The sequence below is a fragment of the Gloeophyllum trabeum genome (assembly GCF_000344685.1).
Source record: "Gloeophyllum trabeum ATCC 11539 unplaced genomic scaffold GLOTRscaffold_00001, whole genome shotgun sequence".
Lineage (NCBI taxonomy): Eukaryota > Fungi > Basidiomycota > Agaricomycetes > Gloeophyllales > Gloeophyllaceae > Gloeophyllum > Gloeophyllum trabeum.
This window is the reverse complement of record NW_006920410.1, coordinates 2853416-2874979: the sequence shown is the minus strand read 5'-3', so window position 1 is coordinate 2874979 and position 21564 is coordinate 2853416. Positions and strand designations below refer to the sequence as shown.

The 21564-nt window shown below is 53.5% G+C and overlaps 11 protein-coding genes across 11 annotated transcripts; 6 read left to right on the top strand and 5 right to left on the bottom strand.

The window, feature by feature from the left end:
* Positions 1-38: 38 nt before the first annotated feature.
* Positions 39-1443, bottom strand: GLOTRDRAFT_68993 (uncharacterized protein). Its single transcript, XM_007863040.1, has 8 exons — positions 1332-1443; positions 1166-1268; positions 1058-1100; positions 987-999; positions 889-936; positions 775-829; positions 566-724; positions 39-503 (listed from the first exon to the last, which is right to left on the bottom strand). Exons 1-8 carry the CDS (start codon positions 1344-1346, stop codon positions 178-180), a joined length of 762 nt encoding a protein of 253 aa, XP_007861231.1. The 5' UTR covers positions 1347-1443; the 3' UTR covers positions 39-177.
* Positions 1444-1575: 132 nt separating this feature from the next.
* On the bottom strand, positions 1576-3562 carry GLOTRDRAFT_53536 (DEAD-domain-containing protein). Its single transcript, XM_007862210.1, has 6 exons — positions 3343-3562; positions 3073-3272; positions 2900-3017; positions 2544-2845; positions 2163-2483; positions 1576-2111 (listed from the first exon to the last, which is right to left on the bottom strand). The coding sequence occupies exons 1-6, from the start codon at positions 3503-3505 to the stop codon at positions 1644-1646; spliced, it is 1572 nt and encodes a 523-aa protein (XP_007860401.1). The 5' UTR covers positions 3506-3562; the 3' UTR covers positions 1576-1643.
* Positions 3563-3964: 402 nt separating this feature from the next.
* On the top strand, positions 3965-4863 carry GLOTRDRAFT_97904 (peptidyl-tRNA hydrolase II). The gene is made up of 7 exons (XM_007863039.1): positions 3965-4116; positions 4173-4230; positions 4334-4383; positions 4436-4461; positions 4513-4614; positions 4667-4719; positions 4770-4863. Exons 2-7 carry the CDS (start codon positions 4200-4202, stop codon positions 4817-4819), a joined length of 312 nt encoding a protein of 103 aa, XP_007861230.1. The 5' UTR covers positions 3965-4116; positions 4173-4199; the 3' UTR covers positions 4820-4863.
* Positions 4864-5089: 226 nt separating this feature from the next.
* On the top strand, positions 5090-6527 carry GLOTRDRAFT_68985 (uncharacterized protein; the record flags this gene model as incomplete). The annotated part of the gene is made up of 6 exons (XM_007863038.1): positions 5090-5218; positions 5273-5363; positions 5415-5547; positions 5603-5741; positions 5793-5890; positions 5940-6527. 6 exons carry the CDS (start codon positions 5090-5092, stop codon positions 5989-5991), a joined length of 642 nt encoding a protein of 213 aa, XP_007861229.1. The 3' UTR covers positions 5992-6527.
* Positions 6247-9330, bottom strand: GLOTRDRAFT_135524 (WD40 repeat-like protein; the record flags this gene model as incomplete). Its single annotated transcript, XM_007863037.1, has 7 exons — positions 9013-9330; positions 8770-8937; positions 8308-8711; positions 8124-8247; positions 7386-8066; positions 6853-7326; positions 6247-6798 (listed from the first exon to the last, which is right to left on the bottom strand). Exons 1-7 carry the CDS (start codon positions 9259-9261, stop codon positions 6247-6249), a joined length of 2652 nt encoding a protein of 883 aa, XP_007861228.1. The 5' UTR covers positions 9262-9330.
* A 168-nt stretch (positions 9331-9498) lies between these two features.
* Positions 9499-9901, top strand: GLOTRDRAFT_6549 (uncharacterized protein; the record flags this gene model as incomplete). Its single annotated transcript, XM_007861908.1, has 3 exons — positions 9499-9584; positions 9639-9677; positions 9733-9901. Coding segments are annotated over 3 exons (294 nt in total), but the record flags the coding sequence as incomplete, so codon positions are not given.
* A 264-nt stretch (positions 9902-10165) lies between these two features.
* GLOTRDRAFT_124674 (DUF1909-domain-containing protein) lies at positions 10166-10565 on the bottom strand (the record flags this gene model as incomplete). Its single annotated transcript, XM_007863036.1, has 4 exons — positions 10166-10235; positions 10290-10312; positions 10375-10500; positions 10557-10565. The coding sequence occupies 4 exons, from the start codon at positions 10563-10565 to the stop codon at positions 10166-10168; spliced, it is 228 nt and encodes a 75-aa protein (XP_007861227.1).
* A 330-nt stretch (positions 10566-10895) lies between these two features.
* Positions 10896-12489, top strand: GLOTRDRAFT_32903 (uncharacterized protein; the record flags this gene model as incomplete). The annotated part of the gene is made up of 8 exons (XM_007862125.1): positions 10896-11019; positions 11068-11082; positions 11135-11360; positions 11412-11476; positions 11535-11595; positions 11651-11868; positions 11920-12155; positions 12214-12489. The coding sequence occupies 8 exons, from the start codon at positions 10896-10898 to the stop codon at positions 12487-12489; spliced, it is 1221 nt and encodes a 406-aa protein (XP_007860316.1).
* Positions 12490-12645: 156 nt separating this feature from the next.
* GLOTRDRAFT_118975 (uncharacterized protein) lies at positions 12646-17924 on the bottom strand (the record flags this gene model as incomplete). The annotated part of the gene is made up of 13 exons (XM_007863035.1): positions 12646-13302; positions 13354-13487; positions 13542-13928; positions 13978-14147; positions 14201-14371; positions 14423-14553; positions 14609-14967; positions 15015-15175; positions 15231-15433; positions 15507-16567; positions 16618-17194; positions 17261-17672; positions 17728-17924. 13 exons carry the CDS (start codon positions 17922-17924, stop codon positions 12646-12648), a joined length of 4620 nt encoding a protein of 1539 aa, XP_007861226.1.
* A 281-nt stretch (positions 17925-18205) lies between these two features.
* GLOTRDRAFT_53527 (uncharacterized protein) lies at positions 18206-20033 on the top strand (the record flags this gene model as incomplete). Its single annotated transcript, XM_007862209.1, has 6 exons — positions 18206-18289; positions 18355-18797; positions 18847-19196; positions 19250-19400; positions 19452-19692; positions 19772-20033. 6 exons carry the CDS (start codon positions 18206-18208, stop codon positions 19949-19951), a joined length of 1449 nt encoding a protein of 482 aa, XP_007860400.1. The 3' UTR covers positions 19952-20033.
* Positions 20034-20505: 472 nt separating this feature from the next.
* On the top strand, positions 20506-21425 carry GLOTRDRAFT_109214 (uncharacterized protein). The gene is made up of 3 exons (XM_007863034.1): positions 20506-20819; positions 20894-21050; positions 21104-21425. Exons 1-3 carry the CDS (start codon positions 20726-20728, stop codon positions 21246-21248), a joined length of 396 nt encoding a protein of 131 aa, XP_007861225.1. The 5' UTR covers positions 20506-20725; the 3' UTR covers positions 21249-21425.
* The last annotated feature ends 139 nt before the right edge of the window (positions 21426-21564 follow it).

Here is a 21564-nt window from a genome sequence, read left to right as displayed (position 1 = left end):
GCTCTAACGTCTGACATCTCGTTCACGACGGCCACAGATCAGCATATTACAAGAAATGGATTGCGCACTATATTTAGACCGACGTCATAATCTACTTTGTCCTTCATAGAAAACATTCAGCTATGGAACATCGAAATGACACCCGGTCGCCAACAAGCCCGCTCTTTCCTCACGTTTTCAACGAGCAGCCGCAGCGCCAGGAGCGGGCTGCTGAGGGGCGAGCACACTGCCAGCCCACCTGCCGACAAGCATCTGCACTTTCTCCCAGACCTGGCCGAGCACGGGAGGGGTACCCTCTCTGCGCACATACTCAGTAATCTTGGCGTTAGCGAAGGCGACAGCATCGCGGGTAAAGGTCGACTGGTAGTAGCGCTGGCGAAGGAAGTGGACGTAGACGAGCGGAGTGATGAGGGAGTTTTGGAAGGTCAAGGCACCGAGGACTACGCGGATGAGGATGATGAGCTCTGTGTAAGCCACGGCGGCCATAGCCTTATTGTAGTTAGCTGTCAAAGCGGTAGAGTATACGTCAGACTCCTAAAATAGCTAGGACAAGCTGAATATTGACCTTTGACCCAAACTTGTAGCTTCTTAGCGATAGGGTGAGGGGTGGGGGCCCCTCCAGCGGTGGCAGGAGGACCGGGGGGCAGGAATTGGGACATCAAAGTCGTACGAGTGAAGGTAAGGACGTGGAAAAGAGAGAAGATCGCGTAGGGCGCCAGGACGACTGCAAAGATGCGTCAATGCTGAACACATTTGCTACGTCTGACAACTTACTGGTTATGGGCTTGGACGACCACCAGAAGAAGGCGAGGAGGAGGTACTGGACATTCTGGTTTGCATATCAGTCAGACAAAAGCAGCATATGATCGGTAATAAACCACGACTTACTTCATCCATCATGGCACGCCTAATATACGCAGCATTCGGTTGAGGAGGCTGGCGTACCGTTAGTTCCGGCTCCGTTGACACTATCGCGGTGAACTCACCCCGAGGGACTTTCTATTGAGCAAAGAGTCAGCTTCGTGCCTCCGCTATGAGTCTTTACAACGAGGCTTACAAGCAAACTATCCCATAACTGATGAGCGCGCCGACGAATCCAGCTGCAAGACGTTACACGAGTCTCAGCACGCATGACGGAGATACCCTGAATGAATCAGACACCCACTTCGGTACCACCACGGAGAAGCACCTCTAAACATCACAAACGACAAGAGACATTTGAAAGCAGCAGCGAGCAGCACAAAATGCCCCGCCGCCCACACGTAGTGCTGTTCCACGCGCGCCTCCTTCAGTCACATAGCCCACAAACCGATCTGGAATTCAGCACTGACCTGCGTCGTCGCCATCGTTTCTTCCCAGTAAAGATGAAGCAGTCGCTATCGAAAATGTCAAGAGCAAGAGCGGTATGGGGCGTGCGGCTGAGGGGGTATTTGCTTGCGCACTGTGACGCAGCCTCGAGGGTCCTTTAGGGCCGGCCGTGACAGCCACCACGTCACAAGTGGAACGCGCGCGACGGCGGTGCCTGCTTTCATTACGCTCGCTCCGACCGCGTGCCCGACGCGTGCATCAAGGGAAGGGACAGCGCGTAAAATCCAACAAAAAAAAATACAGAAATGCAGTAAATACACAACATACAGCCGGGGTCACCGAGTCCATTGTGCGCCCCCGGGGCCCTTATTCCGCCCCATAGACTTCTTGTACACCTCCTTCTGCACCTTCCGCTTCCCCAGCGTCTCTATCCTGCGGTCCTTCCCACTTCTCCGCGCCTGCCGTCTCCCAGTCTCCTCCTCTTCCCCGTCGTCCCCGTCCACGCCCCCATCCTCTCCTATCGGCTCCCACTCCTCCTCATTCTCCTCGTCGTCGTCGCCGCTCACTTTCCGCTTCCGCTTCAGCCCAGATTTATCTGCGCTGCTCTTCCCCGAGCCGGGGATATTCAGGTTCACGCGTGGCGGCACTGCAAACCCGAATGCCTTCCCGACTTTGACAAGGTCGAGCTGGTTGACGTCGAATATCTTCTTCAGGGAATACGAGGCGTATGCCTGGAGGTATGACCGGAACCCGTCCTTTGCGGACTGGTGCAGGAAGTAGTTCTTCTGCAGGAGCTTCTCCAGCTATGCAATATATTAGACCACAGAGGGAAGAATCGAAGATGTGATACGTACCTGGCTCTGGACATTAGCGATCTTGTTCGCTGGGAAGCTAAACTCGTTCAGCGGCACTTTCGCCTCCTTCAAGTAGCGCAAGAAACCAAGCTCGCTCTCCAGCAAGAACAGCAGACTCTTCCCCACTTTCCCGGCGCGCGCTGTCCGTCCGACACGGTGGATGTAGTCACGCGGGTCGTCTGGCGGGTCGAACTGGATGATCCAGTCTACGCGGGGAATATCGAGCCCACGAGCTGCGACGTCTGTGCATAACAGAGTGCCGCTCTCTGCGTTGCAGAACTCGAAGAAGGTGTTTGTTCGTTTCTGCTGCTTTTGTTTTCCCTGCAAGGCCGCGAGGGATCAGGCCGTCGTAGGTGAAAGACCAACGAGGTGGCAACTCACGTGCAGATCAAGGACGGGAACATCTATGTAGTTCAGTAACTCCGCATGGTACTTGACAGAATTACAACTTGAGAAGAAAACGATGATTTTCTTCTTCATATTTTTCTTGAGGAAAGTGAACAGGAGGAGGAACCGCCGATCCGACGGGCATACGACATAGCCTTGTGAGAGGGTAGATACGGTACTTGTAGCTTCTTCCCTGTCCACGTCGATCAAGAGGGGACCGGGGCGCAGTGATATTCGAGCCAGGTCAGTCACTTTCGTCGTCTGGGTGGCGGAGAATAGCATAGTCTGTCTCTCCTCTGTCCAAGTCGGACTCAGTATAACGAGGGCATAATTATGCTCATGCTGCTTACCACTGGGTAAAATCGAGATGATCCTCTTCATCTGCTCCTCGAAACCGACCTCCAGTATCCGGTCCGCCTCGTCAATAACCAGACACTTCAGATTCCGAAAGACGAAACCTTTCGTATCCTATTCAAAGCCGTCAACGTAAATTAGACGCAGCAGACAACATAAGACTACGTGCCTGAAGATGATCCATCAACCGCCCCGGCGTCGCCACCAGCAAATTCACCCCCTTCATCAGCTTATCCGCCTCTGCCCGCCGGTTCGCCCCGCCCATGAGAATCCCAAACGTCTGCGAGTGATGCGCCATGAGCTCCTTCGCCACGCCAAATATCTGCAGCGCCAGTTCCCTCGTCGGCGAGATGATGATAACCCCCGTCCCTTCACACAGACACAGCACCTTCAGAGTCATTCTCAACCCCGTGGCTCCGAGCCAACTGCGGGCACTCACCGTTGCGCGGCTTGAATTTCAGTCGGTGGAGGAGCTCGACGGCGGGGATGAGGAACGCGAGCGTCTTGCCCGAGCCGGTGCGCGCGGCGCCGAGCACGTCGCGCCCGGTGAGCAGCGGCGGGATGGATTTTTCTTGCACGGGGGTCATGTGCGTGAAGCCCATCTCTGCGAGGGCTTTTTGGGTCGGCTCGGAGAGCTCGAGCGAGGAGAAGGGCCGCCGTCCGTCGGTCGTATCTGCGTTTGGGACTGGGGCTGGGACCTTGACACCGCCAGCAGAGTTTTCCTGCGCCATCATAGAGGAGTTCGACTGTTTCAAGTCCCTTCAGTTGGTATCACCTGGCGCTGCGCAGAGACAAACAAGAGACGGGGAGGCCGGGGAAGCAAGAGACCAAAGTGATCGCAGGGGAAACTTTCGAAAATGCGGCCCGGCAAATGCCGCGCACTCACTTCACTTCCTCACCGGGTTGCTCGATGCCTTCACCATCTCAAAGTCCGTTCACCAATCCGGTATACACATCCGTTCGACGTCTGATATGTCTTCTAGCTGCAGCATCTGTCGGCCTTGCTCTGCTGTCACTGGGTGCCGGCTATTACCTAGGATCTAAGTCAGCCCAGGCAAAGGCGGCAGCTCCTCCACCTGGAACCCAGGACGTCAAGACCGAAACAAAAGAAGTTGCAGAGCAGGTGCAGGAGGAAGAGGACAGTGATGTGGATGACCCCACGGATGGTGACCTAACAGCTGTCGCTCCTAAGAGGAATGAAGCGTGTAAATTGGTGAGTCCAAAGTCATCTCGCCGACCCTTCTTATGAAGCTGGACGAAACCGGTCAGGTTCTCGTGGTCAGGACCGACTTGAAGATGACAACAGGGAAGATGTGTGCACAGTACGTAGCCGCATGAAAGGGTGCCTGGTATACTCTCTTACCCATTTGCAGGTGCGGGTGAGAGTCACCAACGGTAAACATGCTGGCCGTCTCCTCTGACCTCGCAAAGCCATGCTACATTGGCATGCTACAAGGCACTCGAGAAGAAAAATCCAAAGGTGAGAATGTCGGATATTGTTGCTGTGGTGGACGAAATATTCACTTTGGCAGCTCCTGCATCAATGGGAGAGATGGGGGTAGGTATTGCACTCTAATGACTACTAGTATCACTCTAACTGTGACCTTAGGCAGGCGAAGATTGCGCTCCGGGTATCTTCGCAGGAGGAGCTGCTGGAGCTGGCGGCGATCGCAAAGAGCTTGAACTTGTGCGCTCGAATAGTAGAGGACGCGTGCGTGAACCCCAACGTTGTGACCTTTCAATCGAACTCAGATGTCGTTCAGCGGAAGAACGCAGGTGCTGCAAGGCGCTCGCACTGTGCTCGGGATAGGACCTGGTATGTGATGGGCAGGGCGAACTCGCCGCTGGTTGCTGACAGACTTGCAGGCCCAATCTCGGTGATCGACGAAGTGACGAGACACTTGAAGCTGCTGTAGAGTACACGTAGATAATAGACACTAGTATTCAGTGCTTCGGGCTCGTTCTGGACATGATCGGACAGGAAGTGGTGGCTGTGCCTGACGTCACGCGTGCGCGGTATATTCCTCAGCCACCGCCGCAGTCGCGAGACTCCCGCTGCGAGATTGCGCTCTCCAATAGACACCACTTGCTCCAGCGTAGCCGGCCAGCTGTGGCTGCATGAACTCATACAGGTAGGCCTATAAGCCCTCCGCTCCCTGCACTGTAGTAACCTTTCACCGACCACGATGACCAGCATTGCACTCGCTCGCGCCTACCAACAGTCCTTTGATACCCACCCGTACGGCACACTCGCCGTCACCAACGGCGCGCTCAATGCTTTTGGCGACTTTGTCGCGCAGATAGCCCAGAAGACGGTGAGTATGGGCTTATGTCGGGGGCCAGGGCGGCAGCTTATCTCACGTGCACAGCTGGGCCCTAATAAGACTTGGGAGGACCGGCAGAGGCAGCAGTATGATGTCTTGCGGACGCTGCGGTTCTTTGCGTTTGGGTTCACAATGGGTGAGTCGTGGATCATAGGTGGGAACTAGGGAGATGCTAACGGTACCCCAGGTCCTGTTATTGGGCGATGGAACATATTCCTCGAGAGGCGCTTCCCGCTCCGAACCGTGCAGACAGGCTCGTCAGCAGGCAAGGTCAGCGCTCGTGCGCTGACGAAGCGCGTCGCCGCCGACCAGCTGTTCATGTGAGTTCATCAAACCCGACATCCCAGTTCTTGCTTACCGATACCTCTATCAAAGGGCTCCCATTGGTCTGGTGGCCTTCCTGGGTTCCATGGGCGTCATGGAGGGTCGCGACGCAGCCCACATCAAGGGAAAGTTCCGAGACCTCTACGTACCTGCCATCACCGCCAACTGGCAGGTATGGCCGATCGCACAGGTAGGCTTTTTCTCGTACATCGCGCTGCGGCGTGTCTAACGACTCTTACAGCTCATCAATTTCCGGTACATGCCCTTGCCGTATCGCGTACCCTTCCAATCGACGTGCGGTGTCTTCTGGACCCTGTATCTGTCAATCCTCAACGCCAAGTAGGTTCTCCGCCCCTTGAATCGTTCTGGACACTGATCTCGTGTACAGGGAGGACCAGATGCAAGATCAACAGGACGCCCTCCAAAAGACGCGCGGTTAAACACTTTCCACCCTCCTCACCGCTCCCACCCATAGACGACGTTACTCGCCACTAGTATTGACTTATTCTCTACCTCACTGTATCAATAGCGCTCTCTCCTTCGCCTTCGATTCTCGCCCAGGGGGTACTTCAATTACCGATCGGCATAATATACTTTTAGCACTACCGATACACGCTGTACATACGCAGCTTCAGGCGCTGCATGTAACGATACATTAATGACGACGACCGAGTGTCTCCATCCATCAATGAGGATCACGTAGCACCGTACTTCGGCTTGAAGTAAGCAGGCGGCAGCTTCGTGAGGACGTCCACCAGCGGCCGCTCGACGACGACGAGCTCGCCCGGAGCGAGGAAGTCAACGAGCAGAAGCGGGCGATAATGCGTGATCAGCTTAAAGTTCGTCTGCTGCAGGTCATGCCGGCCCTCGTCCGAGGTGACCCTGCCACCGTCGTGCTTCGCGCTCTGCCGCCTCCGCTTCTTCGAGAACCCGCCCCACCCGACGGGCGCGTCCAGCTTCACCTTGCAAATCCACGTCGCGCCCCAGAACAGCGCCGCCGCGCCGGAAGGGTCGCGCGCGGACGCCCCGGGGTCGAAGGTCACGCCGACGACGGGGTCGTGCAGGCGCGTGAAGCGCTGCGGGAGCGACGCGCACAGCGGCCGTGCCCAGTCGGGGAACTGCCGCGCCTCGACGTCGAAGATGTGCAGCGTGTTGTTGGCGAGGGCGAGCACGAGGATGGAGGGGTTGGAGGGGGAGAAGGCGAGCGCGTGGACGGGTTGGGGGAAGGTAGGTAGGACGCAATGGTGCTGAGTGAACAAGCATTAGGAGGAGAGTCTGGGCTGGTTGTAGGAGACGCTTACTTGGACAGAGTCGAGGTTGAATATGTGCGTCCGACACCGGTCGTCTGTCGTCGCTAGCCACTGCCCGTCTACGCTGACCGCCATCCGGGACACTGTTGCCGTCACAGGAGACGACTCTTCGGCCAAGGATGCTTCGTCATCGCCATCGCTCGCAGGTTCTTCGTCCATTTCGATGTCGTCCCCGTCACCATTGGCCTGAGGGCCATCGGCGAACCGACTCCGAACAGGCACCCTCTGCATCCGATGGTGGTCGAACCGCCGCAGCACTCGCGGCTTTGCCTCACCCGAACCCAGGTCGACAATCAGGACATAGCCGCTCATTGTTGTAGCCATAGCAAGCTTCGAGGAATCGGGGGAAAAAGCAAACGCAGATGCACCTGTAGAGGGCTCCTCGTTCCTCGACTTCGGAAGGTGCCCTTGGAGGATGGATGGGAATTCACGGATACGCCTGGGCTTCAGCTGGTCATCCTTGCTCTAGTAAAGCGAGATCATTAGCCCCGGATGAAGGAAGCACAACCAGAGGATCAGCTTACAGCTTGCTCCAACGCGAATAATTTCGTCTCGAACAGGTCCGAGACGACGACCCACCGGCCGTCGTCAGACATAGAGCTCGCCACGAGATTCGACTGGACACTAAGGTCCATCTCCAGGACCTTACTCCATCCTCCCGACCCGGTACTGGTATCTAAGTCAGCGTCGACCGCGTCAGCGTCGTCACCGAGGGGAGGTGTGCGTTTCTTGAGTATTCGCCATAAGCTCAGGCTATCGTCATGCATACACATGAGAAGTCCAGCTTGTTTCGTCAACTTTAGTCCCGAAGTGTTCGCATGCCCCGAAGAATACGCCAGACGCCTGTGATACGAGTCCTCAAACGTTGCGACGGTACTCGTGGACAGCGGGTTTATAATCTTCGTGATCGTGCTCGTCGGGACGGCCGCAGGAGTGAGCACCACGCTCATATCCAATCCTCCGGATGCCAATATCGGTGCAATGTCAATAGGAAATATCCGCTTGTACGTTGGCGGAAGTGGGCTGTAGGGCGGCCACATTGCGAGTGCCCGGACATCGTGCGAGTGCATTCGCCGCGAAGTAGACTGTACCCAGCGACTGTTTGACCGTAGGATAGACGACTTGTCAGAGGGGTTTCCCGTCTTCACCAGGGAGAACTGTGTTATCTTCTGGTCGACGCCGGAAGAGTAAACCGTAGTGCCTTCCTGTCGTTGACAAAAATTAGCACGACACAACTGAAATGTCCTAAAACCGGTACAGACGGGTCCAATTGCCAGACAGAGAACATCTGCGCCATGACCTTGGAAACTCTGGAGCTGGGTGCAGGTCCGTGATTCCCACATCTTCACCATGCCCATCGAATCGCCAGAAATGATGGTGCCGTCCCTAGCAAACACGACAGTTGGTTAGTCCTGGTAAAGAGACTCGACCCACAGTTCTACTCACCCTAGAACGGCGACCGACCAGACTAGAGTTCGCTCTCCCCGCAATTTATCTGTTCCCATACGGTCCACCACGCGACCCGTCGCAACATCCCACTTCCGCAGGCTACTATCGGACCCGCCAGTAACGATCCACGAGTCTATCCAGTCTTCCGAGGTGTCCTCATCCTCGTCTGAGTCTTCGGACGCTTGCTGTGCCCCTGCGGCCTTTTGTTTGGGCACTGGCGGACCCCACGCTATACTGAGTAAGCGGGACTTTGCTCGATCAAAGCGCCTATGGTGCACGATGGAGTCATCCGCCAGTGAAAGTATTCGGACGGAACCGTCTTCGCAACCCAGCGCAAGAAGGGTGGAAGCATGGTTAGGCGCTATACACCAGATAGACCCTCCATGGGACGGTATTGTTCGCTAAATGACGCATTATCAGGTCAAGCATCTGAATCAAGCAGAGACAGCTTTGACGTACCTTGACGCATCCCTTCTCCAAGTCCCACTCCACGAGCTCTGTCCCCCCTCCCGTGCTAAACAAGCGCAAGTCCTCGACCGTAGGGACCTCATCCTGCATTACAAGATCCGGATAGCGTATCACGAACGCCAAATTATCCACTTTCGATGGATACGGTCCTGACAATGTCTATGAGCAACAACGTACCCAACGGCATTAAACAAGCAGCTCTTAATCCTCACACAGAAGAGACTAGGGACACACTTTTCTGACGACCCACGCCTGAGGGGCTTCAATCTGGTTCTCTGTGCCGGTCCATTCGCACAGCTCGACGTTCCCGTTTGCCCGTCCGACAGCGAGCGTACCAACCTTGAGTGCTTTGCGCGGGGCTTCAGGTTTCTTGCCCTTTACAGACGGAAGGGGTAAAGGGGGGAATGCAAGGGCAGTGATGGCTGAAGGGGTATAATCGACGAAGCGACACCGGTGTACAGACAAGGTTGTAGTGTCCGCCATCGAAGCGGCTATTGTCGGCGGTGTAGAGAGCGTCCTCCAGCTGGCGTCCGACTTGTAGGCCGAAATGCTTCGCGCTTGTGGCTGAACGCGCGCTTACAAAAATTTGGACAATTCCCAAACAAGGTGTTGCGTCACGCCCTTGCACGTCCAAGCTTCGTGTATTGCATCCGACTGCAAACGCTCGCCTCTCCTCCTGCACCATCCACTGCCCAGTCCTTTCAGGCGACAAATACAGCCATGTCTTTTCTTGGGATCGGAGGCAACCAGCAGGGCTCCTCGAACGGCGGGGTCAACCGGGACAAAATGGAATTGGCTACGGAGCAGTACGTCCCACCTACATCCCAGCTTTCAGCTATGATCCTTACATTGCTCTTCAGACTAGACATGATTACAGATGTTTACAACCGTCTCGTCGAGTACGTGTATTCTTTCTACCGAACCAATTAGTCGTGTTTACCCCCTTGCGTACAGCTCATGTCATTCCAAATGTATCAGCCAACGGTATACAGAAGGCGACCTCAACAAGGGCGAGAGCGTCTGTGTTGATAGATGCGTGGCCAAGTTCTTCGAGGTCAACAAGAAGGTCGGAGAGAAGCTGCAAAGTATCGGTCCCAACGCCGGGGGAGGAGGAATGGGTGGCGGGAATGCTTTTGGGTCGATATGAGATGGGTTGACGAGGGCTCGAGATCGGGCGACGGCAGCACGTACGCATATCTACACCAACATTGCTTGCTTTGTATAATTAAGCCACACTACTTAATCGCATGGGAAATGCCACATGTGTAGTCCAAGGTCATGATGCAAGTGCCAATGAGATTAAGTCTAGGATGCACATGAGGGGTATTCAACATAAGACCCAAGCAAGATGATAACAGAACAACCCAGCACGCTCTGAAGCGACGTGTTACGGCTTGAAATCGGGGAAGCAGTCAGCTAGAGTTTTTGAATGTTTGTTCTGAGCATGTTGTTCCAGCCTGGACGTTGTACGTATTAGCGGAATGCTGTATGACCGTATGGTGTTTACTCACGCCGGCTGACGGGTCGTAATCATCTGCAGCAGTCCGCGGACTGTATGAACACAGATGGACAGAATGTGGATAGCAGCCAACTCACAAACGGCTGCCTACACGTCGTGCAGACAATGTTCTTAGCGGCCTCGTTCACTTTCAGCTGGCTTTTGGAGCCCTTCGCTGGTGGTGCCTTTGAGTTTCTCTCGCGTTTCTGCTGCGCCTTTGCACCCTGTTTCACGCACGTTCAGCTCACACCGCTGCGCAATGGGGATACAGCAAACTCACGTTTCCCATTGATGAGACAGATCGTGCCGCAGACAAAACTGAAAGAAATCCGACCGACAAAGCGATGCAAGAAAAGCGAGGACAGCGGCTGGTAGTGATGAAGCCACGAGCCACGGACAAAACTCAAGCAGTGTATGTGCTGACGTAAGCACCTAGTACCTTTTATGCGATCGGATAGTTCGGACAGGAACTGCCGCTTGGCTGGATCGACCGTGCCGCCATACTTAGCAATCCAAGCAAAAATGTCCTGGTCGAGTCAGCCCAATGCTGCGTTCTCTTCCCCTTGCGCGTCCATTCTTGAGACCGGCATCCTCGCTCGTATCGTTAGCAACGCGCGGTATGGCCACAGACATCCAAGCTAGACGTGCGCAGGTCGCGGACGAGGTCAAGTTTGACATCTTTACCGAGACGCACGACTTGGACGTGGAGAAGCAGATAAGACAGATCACAAGATGCTTTATCTGTAAGTTCAGTTATTCAATATAACGATCGCCCTGCTAAGCCAGCGTAGCCGACACGATTACAGGTATTTGAACTGCTCAACATTTACAATTAGCGGAATCTGAAGGGGGACGTAGTTCCCACCAAGGAAATGTACGCATATGCGGCGCGTGCTTCAGTCGGTGATGATGTCTACCATGAACCGTCAACATTGGCCCTCGAAGCACATATGGCGCGACTCACTGGGAAGGAGGCCGCGCTGTTCATGCCTTCCGGGACGATGTCCAATCAGATCGCTCTCCGCACCCATCTTAAGCAGCCACCATATTCGGTGCTTTGTGACGCCCGGGCACATATAAACAAGTATGCAAGCACAATATGTTTAAATGACTGTTGTACTGATGTTTTGGTGAGATACGAGGCAGGTGGTACCGCCTTCCATTCCGGAGCGCATACCATCCCTGTCCCTCCCTCAAACGGTTCGCATGGATCACACATGCCTTATGTTTACTTCACACTTACCTTGATGATTCGCAGGTCGTCATCTCACACTCCGTGATGTGGAGGCGAACGTTGTGCTCGGATACGACGTTCACAGGTTCAATCACCAAAGCATTCCTGCGAAGCTACAGTCACTGACTAGTCTATCTTAGTGCGCCAACAGAAGTGGTATCTTTGGAGAATACCTTAAACGGCACCATATTTCCCCAGGAGGAGATTGTAGCCATCTCCGACTTTGCCCACAACAAGGGGCTCAAAATGCACCTTGACGGCGCGCGGATATGGCACGTTGCTGCCTCTACTGGTACCACAATCAAGGAGCTCTGTGCGCCGTTTGACTCGGTCAGCTTATGCTTCAGCAAGGGCCTGGGTAAGTCCACGTCTGAACCCGCTACCTGTAGTGTTTGCTTATAACGCACAGGTGCCCCGGTCGGCTCATGCCTGGTCGGTAGCAAGGAATATATCGCCAAGGCTCGGTGGTTCCGCAAACTGTTTGGTGGAGGCATGCGACAGATCGGTATCCTCGCTGCATCAGCTGCATACGCGCTGACCCATAACTTCCCCCGCCTGGTCGACGTCCATGAACTGACACTACGCCTGGAGCAAGGGCTCAGGAATATTGGAGTCGAAATCACTTCTCCCGGTGAGACGTGCATGGTACGTGGCACTTCTGTGCGCTCTAAGCCTGCAGCACTCATATGGCTTGGTTGGAAAGGTATTCTACGACCCGTCGTCGGTGGGCGTCGAGTATTGGGAGATCGTGGACCGTGCAAGCAAGCTGCCCGAACCCATTGTCGTCTCCGGCTCTCGGCTCGTCGTACACATCCAGACCTCCCCAGCTGCTGTCGACGATTTCCTCCAACTCGTCCGTGACCTAGCCGAGGAGAAGAAGAGGGCAGGGTTTGACGCCGCTCAGTATAAAGCGCAGGCAAATGGCCATGTGCGCACTAACCACGACATCTACGTCCGCGGAGTGAAACCTAAGCCATAATTATTTTCTAACTTATCCAACCGTCCCAGTTTGGTTATTGGGCCAGTCCATCATGCAGACTTAGATCTGGGCTGATTCTCACTATGTGATGCCATGTAACATACCTGCAGAGATCTGAAGCATATGATAGAATACTTTTGGATTGTGCTCTGTCCATTAACCCTTTCCGGTATACTTCTGCTTTTCGTACTCCTTCCACAACACCTTCATCGTAGCCTTCCCCCCAGCGTCTAGGGCAGAAACCATCATCGCATCTCGAGTATAATCGCTGAGCATATCGCATAGCGTGAACAACCCAGGCTGCAATTCCTTCCGAACCTCTAACGGCATCAGACACAGTGGGTCGTTCATCGTCTCGATATAGGCCTGGAGCACGTAGGCAGCGTGCTTGGAAAATGGCTTCATGAGAGATTCGGCTTTATGAGTCTCTGGAGGGTTCCCATGAGTGCGCACAACCGTCTTAGCTCCCAAAGAAGTGAGCAGTCGCCCCAGAACTTTGCTGGCGTCAGTAGACAGAGGCTGCGCAACATTTATCCACATCGGAAGTGAATCAGCAACTAGCTTCGATTGCTTCCCGCCCAGGTGTGGCCGTATCCTCCGAGTCGCCCTGATGAGCTGCCTCATGACAAAGCCAAGGTGCGGTAAGGTGGGAAGTAAGAGGTCCCGGCGCAAACGGACTAGCGCGCTGAGAATATTGACGAGTTGCTGAAATATGGCTTCACTTGTCTCTTCGTCATGGCGGTCGGAGCCAGACAGGAATTGTGACATAAGGGCCCATATGCTATTGACATCCTCACCCCGGGCAGCGGCAGGCTGACCGATTATCAGAAAGATTTCGCGATGTTGACATTGTGGTTCACTTACCCGCTCCGAGAGATGCCTTGATATGAACGCCAGTACAGCCAGCCGGAGAGTCTGAGGGCCAGTGTAGAATATGGCGTGATTTGTGAAAGCGTATAGGCAGCGCGTTACAAAGTTCTGCGTCACCTTTAGCGTCCCTGCATGATAGTAGCATGAGCTAAGGGACGATTAATAAGCTTCAACTTTCTTACCTTCCGGAGAGTCTCGGAGGAATAAAGTAGACAGGTGTATCAGACACTCTAAATCGCGAGGCGAGCTTGTTCTGGCCGTGACGAACTCCGATATCAGGTCCAGAGTGGAAGTAAAATCGCTGCCTGAAAGAGTTTTGCAGAACTTGCTCATAGGCTCGTCGACTATTACATGGTCGAGAGCGGTAGCAGCCATTAAATAGAAAGCTGTTGCCACTTCGGCTTGCGAAAGTCGGTCGATATCTGGAATGGAGCGATACTCTTCGTGCATAACATGTATCACCGATCCACAAACAAGGCTCAGATGCGCGATTTCTTTCCCGTTGACCTTGCAGAGGGACGGCGACACCTTGGCGATCAAGTTCTGGCCTAGAGAACTGCCCGCAGCATCTAAAGACTGTCATGAGACGACATTCCGCAGAGACCCACAAAACATTACCTGACTTGAGCCAACTCCCCAGACGAAGAGCCCGACGCCAAGCATCCAGATACATCCGACCCTCTGCTAAGGAAGCACCCTTCGCTGTCCAGGTAGATAGATAACGTGCGACGGTGGATTCTAGTGATTGATGTAGACTTCTCAGGGACGCCTGTATCCGAGGCGAAAACCTACAGCAGATTCATTCAGTCAAAAGTCTCTTTCCGCGGATAAAACTACGTACTCATCCACTAAAAAGTCAGACGCCAGGTCGTCAATCATACATAGGAGGCTCTGTTGGGCAATATGATTCTCCCTTTCCTGGCCTTCAGCGAAAGGAGACACGAGTGATGAGGAAGACAAGAACCGCAGTAGCGGTGCATCGTCGCCTTTCTGCGCCCTCTTCAGCATCGTACTACGACGGCAGGTCTTGAGCCTGTGCTTACTGGCGAAGCTAAGAACGTACCTGCTGTACATCCTGATCAAGTCGATAGTAACCGATTGATACGTTAACTTCCCATCTTCTGACGAAGAGGATCCGCCTGCGCTACTCGTATAACCGGTCCGCAGGAGATACTCCGCCATCTCTGCTAAGGCCTGAAAGGTGAAGGATCATCGGGCATTTCAATTCGCGAGAATGGAAGGAACATACATCGTGATCGATGAGACCCTGATACTTGGAAGTACGGACCATGAAGGCTCGTATTGATAATATACCTATCGCCATGTATGCACGGCTTGGTCCCAGTCCGATGTCCCCCTCCAGCCAGTTCATCGTCGCAATGATATCTAGAATCGCTCCTCTCTTCATGATATCTCCCCGAGCTAGGCGTGGTACGTATTCCTGAGGCATCTGAAGCAGAAGCCTGTAGATGCCGAGGACTTGCAGGAGAGCGTCGCGATTGATATCCTGGCTGGGCATACCTTTGTCTCGGAATCGAGAGAGAAGGTCTGATAGGTTGAAGCTGTCGTACGGAGAGGTTATCTCGTCAATATGCAGGAAAAGGGCCGCTGGATTTCTCAATGGTAAGCACATCATGAAGGAACACTAGACTCACCTCTGAATTTCGGCATCTCCCAGAAGCCAGCTCCCCGTAACATAATATATAAGATGTCATGCGCGTCTATCCTGTCTTGATAATTTTCTGGCGGTCCTCTGAGGGCAAGGTTTACGAAAACTCCAATCAATCTTGCTATTTGAGGAACGGAGGCTGATCGCCTATCCAGGGGGTCAAGATATGAACTGATGTAGTACTTCTGAACGCCCCACTCACTCGAAAACTTCAAGCCACCTATCGACACATGTGTAGAGCAGAGCAACAGCACCTGAATGACGCGCGTCTTGGGAGTCTAGTTCTGCTGCTGCACCGTTCCAGCTCGCAGTACTCTTCAGCTGGTTCTCGAGGTACTGCAAAATCGTCCCCAGAAGTGCCTCCGGCTCTTCCGAGAACTGACCGAACTTCAGGAGCGTCCGTACCTTGTCAATTAAATACGGTGAGCGGACTAAGTCCGTTCGGTGCTCCAGCAGGAGCCGATCGTAATAAACTCACCAATTCTGGGATAAGTTCAGGAGCATGGCATGCAACCTCAGGCTCTGCATACTTTCTCAAGGCTTTCAACAAAGCTTGTTTCATCTCGGCTTCGGCTTCTGCGCTGTGATTTCCCAGGAAGGTCATCCCAGACGAGAGTTGCTTAGCACAGGTGATGGCGTAATGAAGTCGAAGGGCAGCAGCCGCAACCGTCTGCATTGCCCACTCCAATCCGTGCTTAGCGGACTCTCTATTTTTCCGTTTCTTTGGGCTGCCTTCGTTGGACACCTCACGGCCCACAGAAGTAAATGCTCGTACAGCAGGCAGGATAACATCCTGTACCACCCCAGCATGGATCTGGAGTACCACTGCTTGGCGGCTGTCGGTCGCGAGGCTCTGCAAGGGCAAAGAAGGCAGGATAGCACCGGCGAGTTTCGTAACTAGCGTGATCCGTATAGTAGCCAGCTCGATGCTCTCGCCGACTGGACAAGGTCCGACTTCCCCAGCAGCTCGGCGGCTTGAGCTCTTGCGCTTCTTCCGCTTGTCCCCTTCCTGATCCGTAGTTTCCTCGGCGAGGGTCACTGCGCGGCAGAAAGCATCGAAACCGTTTTTCAGCATCCCTTGAATACACTCCACAGCCTCTTCTATCTGGGAAGGTGTCAGGTACGCATGGCAGCCTTTCGAAACCTGACCAAGATGGTATTGCGACATTATACGGCTTTGGTGAATCGCTGTATATTCCGGCGGGATCGAAACGCTTCCCTGAGGGGTGTCCAACATAACTGCCCGGGTATGCGCCAGGCCGTAGGTCGAAAACAGCAGAGTATCGAGGTAGGACGGCAGAGTACGCTTTTTCGAGTGGTGCGACAGGATCAGGCCTAGAAGTGTATCGATCTCGGCGACCAGGTCGGAGGTTCCTTGGTTCTGCCCGCGCACTTCTGGTCCCTGAGGAAGAAGCATAAGCGCTTGAAGTAGACGGGATAGTGACGGAGACAAGATATCGCCATCGATCTTGACAAGCACAATCAGACATTGAACAGCTAGAATTATTTTCAGGGCAATTGCTTCCGAGTGGGCTGTGCCTGCTTCCTTTTAAATCAGTGTATCGAGTAAGATATGCGTAAGGGAGTACCTGAGTTCCCGACCAGGATTGCGACAGCGTCCTGGGTGATTTTATTCTGTATCAGGTCCACTTCTTCATCCTTCAGCGCATTAGATCTGAACGTCTGTGCGGGACCAGACAAATCCTCTTGATCTATAACTTCAAGCAGACGGACTCTGGCTTTCCAGACTGCGGGGAAGTCCTCGGGACTTGCCCTTAAAATGCCTTCGCACGAGACAAAGAAGCGCAGAGCAGAGGCTTGTACCTGCTCGAGCAAGGTGAGATTCGTCTGGCTTGAGGAACCAGAGCTGAAGATCGCGGAGCGGTACTTCTTGATGGCTTGACTGTAAGAAAGGAATAGATCGGGAACAGCAGCTGTAACCGCTTCCAGGGATGGTTTCACCAGTCCCATAAGAGCTCTGAAGAGTGCATCAGACGACATTTCTGTGTTGGTTGCAAAATGTCGGAGAATATCCAGATTGAATAACGTGTCCACGCCAGCAGCATAGACAGCCTTCAGCAGTCTGGAGATAGGGGCCGCCGAATCCAGGCACACTGCGCACTTGATCCACTGGGGCATATGAGATTTTACAAAAGTCTGGTACAGCTGTATCGTGCATGCGAATCATGAGTTCAGCCTGCCGACGGCCTCTGATACAGGATAAACACGGACCTTCTTCTTACTAGACGAATTGTTCATGCTATTTCGATACGACTCGCAAACTACGAGCCCAATCCTGATAAGATTTCCATCCTTCTCCAAAATATGATCCTTCTTCACAACTAAAGCGACAAGAGCAGCCCAGCACTCCAAGAGAGCTTCAGCAGTAAATTTCGGGGCTGCGAGAGGCCAGAGGACATCGAAGCAATTCCGGACATGTCGCAATAACTCTGGCCTTTCCTGGTCCGGGAGATCGAGCAGTGTGAAGAGCGAAGTCACGATTGGTGCAAGAGGCGTTCTATTTAGCAGGGGAAGAAGCTGAGTTTTCGCATTCGCCTGCTGGGACGCGGATTGACCAGTGTTACAAGACATAGTCTCAGAGAGTAGCTGCCAGAAGCGGGCATCAACTACAGGATTAAGACATCTACCGAACGAGGCTAGATGAGCAACGAAATCTCTAGCAATAGCAGAGAACGTACGGTTCACGCCCTCTGTCCTTCAGCAGCTTTGTCAATAGCCACTCAGATATAATCTGTGCCTTTTTAGGGATATAAAGGTCCGATGTATCCCATACCGTCCTAGCGATTTCGATCTTGTATGGTTCGCCACCTTGCGGAGGGTCGATCGGTGCTTTCAAAGCCCGTACAAAGCCCTGGGCAGACTGCAGCCAAGCCATAGCGTCCTGCACTGGTTGATGTCAAGCCCAAAGGGCATACACGCAAGCCGCAAGCTGCTGCAGGTGAAGAGGATACGGGCGAAGTTATTATTTCGTTCTTACAGGGTTGCCAAATATAGAGTATATGATCGGTCCCGCTCTCTGCCGGTGGCTCTGAATCTTATAAGCAGCAAGAGCTTGGTCATACCTGCCCTTACCGTCTATCTACGGGACCGCTTGCTGCTGTGAGGACTGCTCTCCTTCGACTTCATAGAATCCACCTCTCACACAATCGGGGTACTATGTCGGCTGCGCAGGCAGAATTGAGTCAAGAAGATATAGAGGTTTGTCGGTCCATGCAGCAGGAGGAATGGGAAGTCCTACAAGTGTGTGATTGACGTTCACAAGATCATCTGGTGAGACGTGAGTTGACAGGGGTTCTGCTCTCTAGAGTATATATCCTGAATGCTCAAGCGATGACATTTCAAGGGGGGGCATCAAGTTAGAGATCCCAGTTGAACTGGGCGACTCCCGGGATGCTGAGATAGTTGACGATGGGTCTCTAGCCGTCCCAGGTGAACTCCCGGAGGATGCACCGTCACGACCGAATGTCCATGAACAACACCTTGGCCCCATGTTTATCTCTTTATCGACCTTACCGCCGCTCCTGCTGGATATCGTCGTGCCTCCATCGTATCCTCTCCAGAGTCCACCATTGCTGCTAAATATACATGCCACACACTCTTGGCTTTCCCGACCAGTGGCCTCTCTATTAAGACAGCAGTTGATCGATATGTGGGCCCAGGGGGATGGTGTCCTGTATGCGTGGGTTGAGTGGATACGGAGTGGTGACTTTCTAGAGTCAGTCGGCTTGAATGACAACGGCGTCATACGGTTAGTTCAATTCAACTATTCACCCGTTCCCCTACTGACTAGCCTCAAGCCTTCCGCATCCTTCCCCAGCTCGCTTATCTTCGCTATTGACATCACACGAAACACTCTCAGCCCAAGCACAATTCTCATACACATCACATCCATGCGCTATCTGCATGACATCTCTCAAAGGGTATAAATGCATACGCTTGATATGCTCGCATGTATTCTGCCGTCCCTGCCTCCACGAATACTGGGGTATGGCCATCCGGGAAGGCTCGATATCTTCAGTGAGGTGCCCGGATCCTGAATGTGTCAAAGAAGGTGTGGAAGCAACAGAGGAGGAAGTTAGGCGGGTCGTCAGCGAAGAGGATGTCAGACGGTGGAAGAGGCTCCGGGAGAAGAGGGACATAGATAGAGGTAAGCATCCGATCAACTATTCCACAAGGAGGGAAGTCTGACACGACGTCAAGATCCGACTATCATTCACTGTCCCCTCGATTTCTGCCAGACGCCCGTGCCGAAACCGAGGAACGTGACCGACGACGAGTCGTCAGGATGGGACAGATTGCGTACTTGTCATGAATGCGGATATTCTTTCTGCGCTTACTGTAGACGAACATGGTAAGTATCCCCTTGGAACGTGAACGGATTGTCAGCTGACACTGTCCGCAGGCACGGGCCACACACTTCCTGTCCAATACCCTTCACAGCTTCGTTCATCCTCACCTACCTGGCACATGGGCCTGGTTCTCCAGAACGTCTGGCGATCGAGAGTCGCTACGGTAGAGCCAACGTTACCAGGCTCGTGGCACAATACGAGGAAGATAAAGCCAATCGGGAATGGCTAGAGAAAGAAACTACAACATGCCCGAATTGCGAGATAAAGGTTCAGAAAAGCATGGGATGTAATCATGTGCGTTCCGTTCTTTCACAAAGTGTTGGTATCGGTGTGCTCATACGATCTTCTCGACCGGATCTTCGTTGATTCACAGATGACATGCGCGAGATGCAAGACGCACTTCTGCTACCGCTGCGGAACGAAGCTAAATGCTAGTCACCCGTACGCACACTTTTCGACCCCGGGATTGTTATGCTATTCGAAGCTATTCGACCACGAAAGCATAGCAGATCAGGACGAATGGCAGCCGATAGAAGGGTTCGAAGATTTGTGACAGATCGAGCGTTTCCGTCGGTGCTGCACAAGTGCTCGTGTAATCTAACCTCAATGGATTGTTGCTCATCTCTGGGTGCGCGTGGTGATGAGCTTGAGTACTCAAATTCAAATGTTGGTGCTTGCTGTTCTCCTCGGGTGCGCGTGTTTCTGAGGATCCTGCACCGGATGAACTCGTGTCAAACTACCGGTGGGAAGAGTTGCGAGTCCGAAGGGAACGGCCCCCGGCCAGTATCAGGTCCAGACCGAAGCTAATGTTCACTGAGCAATCTGCGCAACGACTTTGACAAGCATGGGCCATATGCATGATACTGCTTGAGAGAGCTTACGCGGCCAACGGCCCAACAGGGGTTCGGAACCCGTCCAGTCCGGATGTCTTGTTCTGGCACTGCTTACGGACCACTGCTGCGTAAGATCTCCGAATTTTCACTGATTCTCGGTCTCAAGATTGACTCGAATTCAGCCTTAACCTCTGCTAGTTCATCCTGGCTACCGTCGGCCCGTCAGATATCACAGAGTTTTGGAGCGAACGGATCGGCTGTGCTCGTTTACGGAGCTGCGCTTTGCGATCCCGGACTGCTTTTCGTCTCTGCGATTCCATATATATGAATCCACAAACAGAGCTTGAACCTGTGTCACTCCCCGTAACGTGCGGTAAACTCTGCGCTGTCATTCGGATGAGCTTTCATGGCCCACCGATCCCCCTAAACATCGTCTAAATAACAAAGACTGGACCGTACACTGTAACTGTCCCAGCCACGACAAACACGCTACCATGAAGTTTCCTTTACGTTTCCGAGACGATACGCCTTGGGAGGTCGTTGATCAGGCCGAGGTCGAACCTATCTTTATGTACGATGAAGAAGAAGGTATGCCGAACCTACCCTCCCGGAGATACGAGCCAGCTAAAGCCGACAGATTCTCTACTTTTGCGCCGTTCTAGATTTGACCATTGCGAGAGTTTGCGACGAGGACATGTGTACCACATACGTGTTTGATGTGAAAGCCCAAAAGCACCTTCAGAAGACGCTTTGGTATTCGCGACAAACGCTCCTGGAGGGGGCAGCGAATCAAGGTTTCAATGTGTTATTGTACGAAGGGTGTGTGATAACATCATCTATACGGCATGGCACTCTGAACGCAAATCTAACAGGTGGCGGTTAACGTTGACGCGCAAGGGCAAGAAACATCGAGTCCAGGTGCAGTACCGTGGAAGACCCGCTTACGCAGTGGGCAAGCTACCCCCGATCCACCCGCCTCCCTTTCTTGCGCTGCTCGAAAGCTGTAAATTTACATAATATATCACCGGTGCGAAGACACGATTGGTCGTCAGCATACTTAATCCCTGTATTGCAACCTCACGTGTATGTCTAGTCTACATGCTGCAGCGTAAGCACTCCTTTCAGTCACCCCGCGTATCATTCACCCGACCAGCAGTCGGGGCAGCCTTCGAGCCTCGACCTTCGATCGTGCCCCCACGAGTCAGGAATGTGAATCCACACCACCTCCACCTAATCAGTAGGTAATAGGCATGATAAACTTGAGTCGGCTCCTGCAGTTGGCCGTCTCTCCTTAGTCTGCCGGCAAACCTCTCTGGTGGTTGGGAAATTGGGG

Excerpts from the sequence above, each read along its gene's own strand:
- GLOTRDRAFT_109214 (XM_007863034.1), top strand. The coding sequence starts at position 20,726 with ATGAAGTTTCCTTTACGTTTCCGAGACGATACGCCTTGGGAGGTCGTT. Across the intron at positions 20,820-20,893 it reads TATGTACGATGAAGAAGAAG|ATTTGACCATTGCGAGAGTT; the intron begins GTATGCCGAACC and ends GCGCCGTTCTAG. Across the intron at positions 21,051-21,103 it reads AATGTGTTATTGTACGAAGG|GTGGCGGTTAACGTTGACGC; the intron begins GTGTGTGATAAC and ends CAAATCTAACAG.
- GLOTRDRAFT_97904 (XM_007863039.1), top strand. The coding sequence starts at position 4,200 with ATGACAACAGGGAAGATGTGTGCACAGTACG. Across the intron at positions 4,384-4,435 it reads TCGAGAAGAAAAATCCAAAG|CTCCTGCATCAATGGGAGAG; the intron begins GTGAGAATGTCG and ends TCACTTTGGCAG. Across the intron at positions 4,615-4,666 it reads GCTCGAATAGTAGAGGACGC|CGGAAGAACGCAGGTGCTGC; the intron begins GTGCGTGAACCC and ends GATGTCGTTCAG.
- GLOTRDRAFT_68993 (XM_007863040.1), bottom strand. Across the intron at positions 725-774 it reads GTCGTCCAAGCCCATAACCA|TCGTCCTGGCGCCCTACGCG; the intron begins GTAAGTTGTCAG and ends GCATCTTTGCAG. Across the intron at positions 504-565 it reads GCTACAAGTTTGGGTCAAAG|CTAACTACAATAAGGCTATG; the intron begins GTCAATATTCAG and ends CCGCTTTGACAG.
- GLOTRDRAFT_53536 (XM_007862210.1), bottom strand. The coding sequence starts at position 3,505 with ATGGGCTTCACGCACATGACCCCCGTGCAAGAAAAATCCATCCCGCCG. Across the intron at positions 2,846-2,899 it reads CATCTCGATTTTACCCAGTG|AGGAGAGACAGACTATGCTA; the intron begins GTAAGCAGCATG and ends CGACTTGGACAG. Across the intron at positions 2,484-2,543 it reads TTCCCGTCCTTGATCTGCAC|GGAAAACAAAAGCAGCAGAA; the intron begins GTGAGTTGCCAC and ends GCGGCCTTGCAG.